The 10,091-nt window shown below is 45.5% G+C and overlaps 1 protein-coding gene across 1 annotated transcript; it reads right to left on the bottom strand.

The window, feature by feature from the left end:
• Positions 1 to 946: 946 nt before the first annotated feature.
• Positions 947 to 1,906, bottom strand: LOC149442020 (olfactory receptor 51E1-like). Its single transcript, XM_089656626.1, has one exon. It carries the CDS (start codon positions 1,904 to 1,906, stop codon positions 947 to 949), a length of 960 nt encoding a protein of 319 aa, XP_089512752.1.
• Between the last annotated feature and the right edge of the window lie 8,185 nt (positions 1,907 to 10,091).

A 10,091-nucleotide genomic window follows, 5' to 3' on the forward strand; every position in this document is an offset into this window, starting at 1 on the left:
CTGCATGTGGCCAATCCACATGCAGGCACAGCAGCGGAGCAGACTTTTTGGTGTTCGGCAAGAGGAGAAGGATGCTGCCTCGGCAGGGGGGCAGATTGTTGGCGGCAGCAGAGTGAGGGGATGCTGGGGGGGGTGGCAAGCAGGAACCGGGGGATGGGTGGGAGGAGACTAGCTCTGTGACAAGGGATTAATCAACTCTGGAATAAGCCCGCTCCTTAAAAGAGAAGTACAGGAATAAAAAAAAATAAACATTCATATCACCCAGATGGCTGCAACATCAATCTGAAACTGCTGCTCTCCCCCTATGGATCTACACTGGAAACTGAGTGATCAAAGACCACTGATCACTCAGTTCTCTGTCTGCTCTGAGCACAAAGTGTGAGTGTCAGTCACCTCTCTGTGCTCTGCCCTTCCAGCACTCATTGGAGTGCTGGACTGCGGAGGAAGCGGGAGCGGTTGACTCAGGATCTCGAGGTTGCACTGCAATGTCAAGCCAGCTGCTGGTCTGAAAGGATCCTGACATTATTGTCAAGATCCCTGCAGAGCATGGACGTGCACTCCTGCGATTCAAAAGAGCTTCAGAGGCTGATTTTATGAGCCAATTAATTCTAACTAGAGGGTCTAACCCAAGGGTAGACTGACAACTCATGGGGCCCCCAGGCAATAGGGGATCATGGGGCCCTGTGTCCTTGCCCACACTCAAACAACACCCAAAAAAGCCTATAAAAGGTACCAGGGGAATTTCATGGGGCTCCCTACTGACCCCGGGCCCTCGGGCAGTGCCCAAGTGCTCGAATGATCAGTCCACCCCTGGTCTAACCCTTCCCCACTCTGTCAAAACGACTAGAATTAGACATTAGAATGTTTATGTCTTGTTTCATTTCACGAAAACTTTTATTAAAAAACTTTCCCGGTATTTTCGTGTTCCTGTCATGAGTCTTACACCTTACCACATTTTACTTTGACTTATTAATTTACCGAGCGATTTACTAAGCCTGTTTCGAATCTGCTTGGTTTTAATGCCATAAAGCAAGGGGTTGATGACTGGGGGCAGAAGGAGGTAAATATTTCCAAAAAGGATGTGAATGTTTGGGGATGAGTCACTTGGGTACCGGTGCACCACAGAAAGGCCGATGAGGGGGATGTAGTAGATAAGGACGGCACATACATGGGCAGCACAGGTACTGATTGCCTTCAGACTGGCTTCGGCCAAAAGACACACCGCCGTCTTTATGATCAGGAGGTACGAGATGGAGATGAACAGAGAGTCCATGCCCATGGTATAGAGAATGATAAACAGGCCGTAGATGACGTTGACCTTTATGTCCACGCAGGACAACTTCATGACCTCTTGATGGAGGCAGTAAGAATGTGTCAGCAAATTTCTCCGAAACGAGGGAAGCCTCTTAATAAGCAATGGAAAAGGGGTTATCCCAGCTGCCCCCCTTGCTAGTATGAACAAGGAGAACTTTGAAATGTTTCGGTTAGTTAAAATGGAAGAATATCGAAGTGGGTGGCAAATGGCCACATATCGGTCTACAGCCATGGCCATCAGTATCCCAGAATCCAGGGTGGATAGGAAAGGGATGAAGAACATCTGAGCCAGACACATGTTGAAAGCAATCCGCCGCCGATTAAACCAGAAGACCCCCAACATCTGAGGCATGACTGTGGTGGCTATTAAGATATCCACAATTGCTAGTAGGAAGAGGAAGATATACATTGGGCCATGAAGTCCTTGGTCCACCTTAATGATGTAGAGAATAGTAGAATTGCCCAGGACAGCCACAACATACATTACTGCAGTGAGGAAACCCAGCCAGAAATTATAGTTCTCCAAGTCTGGTATACCGCTGAGGGTGAATTCACTGATATTGCCGCATGATGTGCCGTTGGTCACCGCCATGTCTTGTTTATGGTCACAAAAGCTGCATCTTGTCCTATGACAGGAGAGGAACACATTAGGCACATGAAAGGACATTTCTGACCTTACAGCTGTCTTCTTTGAGATGTTTGACTTGGGATTAAACAAATACATTGTAATGACCACAAAGACATCCATTATGATTGTCCTAAAGGCCAAATCAAGGGGGAAAAAAGGAAAAAAATGGCCAGCAGTTAAACAAAAAGAAGCTTTCACTGTAATACTTACCTCCTTTTCAGCAATGTCCTACACACTGTTCCAAGGTCCAGTGCCGGTGTTCTTCCTGGTTGAATGATGCCCATAATTTCTTGTGAGTCCAGATCATCTTGGAAATGCCCCCTGGGGGTACATCATGGAGTCATCCTGGGCTCACAGGGAAACTGTGCAGAGAACGGCCCAGTGTATTGATGTTGAGCTGTTCTATGCAGCATTCAGGACCCACCCATCACTATAGAAAGAAGGATAGAAAGAGAACCTGTGATGTCCTGAGACTGGACCAAAGGATGCACTCCTGTATAAACAGTAAAAAAAAAACAAATCACAGCTTTTCTGAAGTTAATGTCACACTTATCTCTCCTGGGATTCAGTGCTGGCTCTCCTCCCTGGGACCATGGCCAACCAAGAGACAATTCTCCTGACTGGCCCTGCCCAGGCATGATTAGCGGCCTGCAAGTACTGTACATATATGTGAAGAGCTACCCCCGGAGGAGCTGCTGGATAAATACCCAGGGTTCTTCTCCCAGTAATTGCCCCACAGTCAGGCATACAATTCTAATCACGCTTTAGACTCATTAACCAGTCTAGGGGTATGCTTTTTCATGCTTTAATGATACTCCAGTAACCTTTAGTAGCAATTTGAGGACACTAAATTCTCTCTTTTAGAATGGTGAGTCCTTGCATAAGTAAATGACGGACTGAGCTTTGTAGTAGCAACCTGAGGATATTAATCTTCCTCTTAGAAATCTGAGCAGAGTCCTTCCGCTAAGAAAAGGACTGAGCTCCTCAGGACACCAGCCACAATGGGCCCTCTAACCACACTGACTTTAGCACAAAAGGGAGCGGCACACAGTCCCTAGGATCCAGGCCCAGACTGGGACAAAAAATAGGCTAGGGCATTTTAGAGTGAGCAGCCCAGGGGGGGGGGTTGGACACAGGGTGGTTGGTGACAGGACTGCACCTTCTGAACACAAAAAAGGCAGCTAGCCACTCACTGGTACCAAAACAGCAGCAGTAATCAGCAAATTCCTGCCCCGGACATTTGCTTTGTGCCAAAACACTCATGCGAATGTACAGTGCATCCAGAAAGTATTCCCAGCGCTTAACTTTCGCCACATTGTTATGTTACAGCCTTATTCCAAAGTGGATTAAATTAATTTTTTTCCTCAACATTCTACAAAAAAATACCCCATAATGACAACGTCAAAGAAGTTCGTTTTGAAATCTTTGCAATTTATTAAAAATAAAAAACTAAAAAAAAACAAACCCCCATGTACATAAGTATTCACAGCCTTTGCCATGACTCTCAAAATTGAGCTCTGGTGCATCCTGTTCCCACTGATCATCCTTGAGATGTTTCCACAACTTGATTGGAATCCACCTGCGGGACATTTAGTGGATTGGAGTCCACCTGTGGGACATTCAGTGGATTGGAGTCTACCTGTGGGACATTCAGTAGATTGGAGTCCACCTGTGGGAAATTCAGTGGATTGGAGTCCACCTGTGGGACATTCAGTGGATTGGAGTCCACCTGTGGGACATTCAGTGGATTGGAGTCCACCTGTGGGACATTCAGTGGATTGGAGTTCACCTGTGGGACATTCAGTTGATTGGAGTCCACCTGTGGGACATTCAGTTGATTGGAGCCCACCTGTGGGACATTCAGTGGATTGGAGTCCACCTGTGGGAAGTTCAGTTGATTGGACATGATTAGGAAAGGCATACACCTGTCTATAGAAGGTCCCACAGGTAAGAGTGCATGTCAGAGCACAAACCAAGCCATGAAGTCCAAGGAATGTCCATAGACCTCCGAGACAGGATTGTATCAAGGCACAGATTTGGGGAAGCGTACAGAAAATGTTCTGCAGCATTGAAGGTCCCGATGAGCACAGTGGCCTCCACCATCCGTAAATGGAAGAACTTTGGAACCACCAGGAATCTTCCTAGAGCGGGCTGCCCGCCTGGCCAAAATGAGCGATCGAGGGAGAAGGGCCTTAGTCAGGGAGATAACCAAGCACCCAATGGTCACTCTGAAAGAGCTCCAGCATTTCTCTGTAGAGAGAGAAGAACCTTCCAGAAGAACAACCATCTCTGCAGCACTCCACCAATCAGGCCTGTAGGGTAGAGTGGCCAGACGGAAGCCACTCCTCAGTAAAAGGCAAATGGCAGCCCGCCTGGAGTTTGCCAAAAGGCACCTGAGGGATTCTCAGATCATGAGAAACAAAACTCTCTGGTCTGATAAAACAAAGATTGAACTCTTTTGGTCCGAATGCCAAGCGTCATGTTTGGAGGAAGCCAGGCACTGCTCACCACCTGGCCAATACCATCCCTACAGTGAAGCATGGTGGTGGCAGCATCATGCTGTGGGGATGTTTTTCTGCCCAGACCAGTCAGGATCGAAGGAAAGATGAATACAGCAATGTACAGAGACATCCTTGATGAAAACCTGTTGCAGAGCGCTCTGGACCTTAGACTGGGGTGACGGTTTATCTTTCAACAGGACAACAACCCTAAGAACACAGCCCACATAACAAAGGAGTGGCTATGGGCCAACTCTGGGAATGTCCTGGAGTGGTCCAGCCAGAGCCCAGACTTGAACCTGATTGAACATCTCTGGAGAGATCTGAAAATGGCTGTACACCGATGCACCCCATCCACCCTGATGGAACTTGAGAGGGACTGCAAAGAAGAATGGGAGAAATCGTCCAAAAATAGGTGTGCCAAGCTTGTAGCATCATACTCAGAACGACTCGAGGCTGGAATTGGTGCTAAAGGGGCTTCAACAAAGTATTGAGCAAAGGCTGGGAATATTTATGTACATGGGCTTTTCTTCGTTTTTTATTTTTAATAAATTGCAAAGATTTCAATACGAACTTCTTTCATGTTGTCATTATGGGGTATTGTTTGTAGAATGTAGAGGAAAAAAATGAATTTCATCTAATTTTGGAATAAGGCTGAAACTGAACAAAAAGTGGCGAAAGTTAAGCGCTGTGAATACTTTCTGGACGCGCCGCAGCCTTAGAACAGGGTTTGGATGCTACTTTAGAAAAGGTTTTTACTAAACCCTGTTATAAAGTGCAGTTCCCTTTTAAAACCTCTGAAGTAGTGCTTACAAAGCCAATTGTAAAGCAAACTTCCTCTACCACTGGCTCTTTGAGAAATGTTTTATAACTGGCTTTTTGAGTATTGCTTTTAGTAGTGCCTATAAACCTTTGAAATATGTATCTACCAGGGGCGGACTGACCATCTGGAAACTCGGGCACTGCCCGAGGGCCCGGGGTCAGTAGGGGGGCCCCATGAGATGCCCCTGGTACCTTTTTCATAAGCTTTTTTGAGTTTGGGCAAGGACACAGGGGCCCCATGATCCCCTATTGCCTGGGGGCCCCATGAGTTGTCAGTCCGCCCCTGGTATCTACAGTCAACATTCCTGGGTAGTCCCCCCTCAGCTTGAGCCAGGCACATAGCAGGTGCACGCTGAATAGAACGCCTGGCCATGAGCCTGTTAATTAGAAGGCTGCCCTTACAGAGGAGAAAAAAGTGCATAATTACCATTTAAAAAAGGAGTATCTGGCCCTGGAGAATCAGATCAAACCCGGGGTGGACTGACCATTCCGGCCCTCCTGCCTGAGAGCCCAGGGTCAGTACGGGGCCCCATGAGATGTCCCTGGTGTAGCAAACCTGCTCATCAGAGTTGGACGCGGAGTTCCCCTTTTCCTTTTTGTTTGAGGTATTCCTCGATCATTCACTCCCTACCCCCTCCCTTCCTGAGTGACAGATGGTGGGGGGTCAACCACAGGGTAGGCATCCCTAGTTTGGTGCCGTGACACCTGGTACCTTTCATAGGCTTTTTTGGGTGTGATTTGAGTGTGGGCAAGGACACAAGGGCCCCATGATCCCCTATTGCTCGGGGACCCATGAGTTGTCAGTCTGCCCCTGATCCAAGCCCTTTACCAGTGGGAAAAAAAAGTGGGCAAGAAGAGAGGTGGGCGTACACCAGCCGCAATGCTTTCCCTATATGCGGCCATAGCACCTCGCCGGATTTCATGTGTGGAAGGCCTAGGCTTCTCCATCCCTCCTTCACTCCTGGTTGTCAGGTGACCGGTGGCTGTGGGGGCGCATGCGCGAACTGGGACTATCGGTTGTCAGGGAGCAGCTTGGTGGACGGGGGAATGGAGAGACTCTTTCCGCTCCTCCCACCACCACCGATCATATGTGGCAAGTGTTGGCAGCAGGGGCGGACTGACAACTCATGGGACCCCTGGGCAATAGGGGATCATGGGGCCCCTGTGTCCTTGCCCAAACTCAAAAAAGCCGATGAAAAAGGTACCAGGGGCATCTCATGAGGCCCCCTACTGACCCCAGGCCCTCAGGCAGTGCCCGAGTTTCCAAATGGTCAGTCCGACCCTGATTGGCAGTGCATGCCTGGATGGAACAGCCAGTTCTTGTTAAGACATGCAGCCCGGGGGACCACGCCCTATGGCCAGTCCCGGTCTACTAGGATCTCTCAAACCAGTCTGTACTCACTAATGTGCTTCGATTATTATGTGTCTGAATATGTAGTATTATTTGGTATTGGTAGTAGAGGAAGTGTGAGGTTACAGAATATGTGTGTAAAGAGGAGTTATATTTTGATTGGCCAGTACAGGGAGTATTGGGTTTGATAAGGATATACTGTACATATACAGTGGGGATGGAAAGTTTGGGCACCCCAGCTAAAAATTTGTATTAATGTGCATAAAGAAGCCAAGGAAAGATGGAAAAATCTCCAAAAGGCATCAAATTACAGATTAGACATTCTTATAATATGTCAACAAAAGTTAGATTTTATTTCCATCATTTACACTTTCAAAATAACAGAAAACAAAAAAATGGCGTCTGCAAAAGTTTGGGCACCCTGCAGAATTTATAGCATGCACTGCCCCCTTTGCCAAGCTGAGACCTGCCAGTGTCATGGATTGTTCTCAATCATCGTCTGGGAAGACCAGGTGATGTCAATCTCAAAGGTTTTAAAAAGCCCAGACTCATCTGACCTTGCCCCAACAATCAGCACCATGGGTTCTTCTAAGCAGTTGTCTAGAAAACTGAAACTGAAAATAGTTGACGCTCACAAAGCTGGAGAAGGCTATAAGAAGATAGCAAAGCGTTTTCAGATGTCAATATCCTCTGTTCGGAATGTAATTAAGAAATGTCAGTCATCAGGAACAGTGGAAGTTAAAGCAAGATCTGGAAGACCAAGAAAAACATCAGACAGAACAGCTCGCAGGATTGTGAGAAAAACAATTCAAAACCCACGTTTGACTGCACGATCCCTCCAGAAAGATCTGGCAGACGCTGGAGTTGTGGTACACTATTCCACTATAAAGAGATACTTGTACAAATATGGTCTTCATGGAAGAGTCATCAGAAGAAAACCTCTTCTACGTCCTCACCACAAAAATCATCGTTTGAACTTTGCAAATGAACATATAGACAAGCCTGATGCATTTTGGAAACAAGTTCTGTGGACCGATGAGGTTAAAATTGAACTTTTTGGCCGGAATGAGCAAAGGTACGTTTGGAGAAGAAGGGGCACAGAATTTAATGAAAAGAACCTCTGTCCAACTGTTAAGCATGGGGTTGGATCAATCATGCTTTGGGGTTGTGTTGCAGCCAGTGGCACAGGGAACATCTCACGAGTAGAAGGAAAAATGGATTCAATAAAATTTCAGCAAATTTTGGATGGTAACTTGATGCCATCTGTGAAAAAGCTGAAGTTAAAGAGAGGATGGCTTCTACAAATGGATAATGATCCTAAACACACCTCAAAATCCACGGGGGATTACATCAAGAGGCGTAAACTGAAGGTTTTGCCATGGCCTTCACAATCTCCTGACCTCAACATAATTGAAAATCTATGGATAGACCTTAAAAGAGCAGTGCGTGACAGACAGCCCAGAAATCTCAAAGAACTGGAAGACTTTTGTAAGGAAGAATGGGCAAAGATACCTCAAACAAGAATTGAAAGACTCTTGGCTGGCTACAAAAAGCGTTTACAAGCTGTGATACTTGCCAAAGGGGGCAGTACAAGATATTTACTCTGCAGGGTGCCCAAACTTTTGCAGACGCCATTTTTTTGTTTTCTGTTATTTTGAAAGTGTAAATGATGGAAATAAAATCTAACTTTTGTTGACATATTATAAGAATGTCTAATCTGTAATTTGATGCCTTTTGGAGATTTTTCCATCTTTCCTTGGCTTCTTTATGCACATTAATACAAATTTTTAGCTGGGGTGCCCAAACTTTCCATCCCCACTGTATATGCATATTGTATGTATTTGATATGTTTTAATATTGGGTGGATTAGGTGGGTAATGAGGTTTACAAATGTGAATGTTGAGCATATATATATACATATATAATATGTGATATTATTCTGTCGGTGTTTTTAATTTTTAATAATTATTTTATGTATCATATTTGTTATATTGTGTATAAGATGGAGATAAGTAGGGTGAATGATGAGATTAGATAGTAATATCGGGTAGAGAGTGGGGTTAAAATTTGGTATATTGTCTGTATTGAGATGTACATTGAGATACGGATAAGTGTGGGCCGTTTTCCATCTTCTAAGATGGCGGTTTGAAGCTTCTTCCGTCTATATAAGGGAGTATTTAAGGAATCGATGCGTGGACGTCTTTACCCTTAAGAAAAAGTCAAAGGAAGTGACGAAACGCGTCAGAGATACGGGACGTCTGACGCATCGACGTTTACCGGAAGTGCGATCGCGGCCATTTTGGAAGTGGGAACATGTGGTTGTTCCCTTGCTTCACTTACACATTGTCTCTGCCATGAGGAGCTGTTTTCTCCAATTTTATATGGAAATGGAGGAGAGTTCTAAAGACTGAGTTGGATCCTGAAGAAAGATGTCATCCTAGCCTATGATATGCCCTTCTGATATATTTATAGGGTAATTATTCACTGCTACACGAATCTGAGTGTTATATTGTGATTTTATGGGCTTAAGGTGACCACTGTTTTTGTTTTTAGTGTGTTTACACACATTTGAGTGATTCACGGATTTGTTGCAGTGGACACAATTGGAGTGTTATCATGTTTGGAGAATTTGAATATATATATGTGTTATATATATACATACAGTGGGGCAAAAAAGTATTTAGTCAGCCACCGATTGTGCAAGTTCTCCCACTTACAAAGATGAGAGAGGCCTGTAATTGGCATCATAGGTAGACCTCAACTATGGGAGACAAAATGAGAAAACAAATCCAGACAATCACATTGGCTGATCTGGAAAGAATTTATTTGCAAATTATGGTGGAAAATCAGTATTTGGTCACCTACAAACAAGCAAGATATCTGGCTCTCACAGACCTGTACCTTCTTCTTTAAGAGGCTCCTCTGTCCTGCACTCATTACCTGTATCAATGGCACCTGTTTGAACTTGTTATCAGTATAAAAGACACCTGTCCACAACCTCAAACAGTCACACTCCAAACTCCACTATGGTGAAGACCGAAGAGCTGCAGAGAGCTGGGACCAACGTAACAAAGGCTACCATCAGTAACACACTACGCCGCCAGGGACTCAGATCCTGCAGTGCCAGACGTGTCCCCCTTCTAAAGCCAGTACAGGTCCGGGCCCGTCTGAAGTTTGCTAGAGAGCATTTGGATGATCCAGAAGAGGATTGGGAGAATGTCATATGGTCAGATGAAACCAAAATAGAACTGTTTGGTAGAAACACAACTCGTCGTGTTTGGAGGAGAGAGAATGCTGAGTTGCATCCAAAGAACACCATACCTACTGTGAAGCATGGGGGTGGAAACATCATGCTTTGGGGCTGTTTCTCCGCAAAGGGACCAGGACGACTGATCCATGTACAGGACAGAATGAATGGGGCCATGTATGGTGAGATTTTGAGTGCAAACCTCCTTCCATCAGCAAGGGCATTGAAGAT

The sequence above is a fragment of the Staurois parvus genome, unplaced genomic scaffold (genome assembly GCF_062004578.1).
Source record: "Staurois parvus isolate SC_StPar_1 unplaced genomic scaffold, SC_StPar_1.0 ptg000921l, whole genome shotgun sequence".
NCBI classification, from domain to species: Eukaryota; Metazoa; Chordata; class Amphibia; order Anura; family Ranidae; genus Staurois; species Staurois parvus.

Coding starts and splice junctions, on each gene's coding strand:
- LOC149442020 (XM_089656626.1), bottom strand. CDS start 1,906: ATGGCGGTGACCAACGGCACATCATGCGGCAATATCAGTGAATTCACC.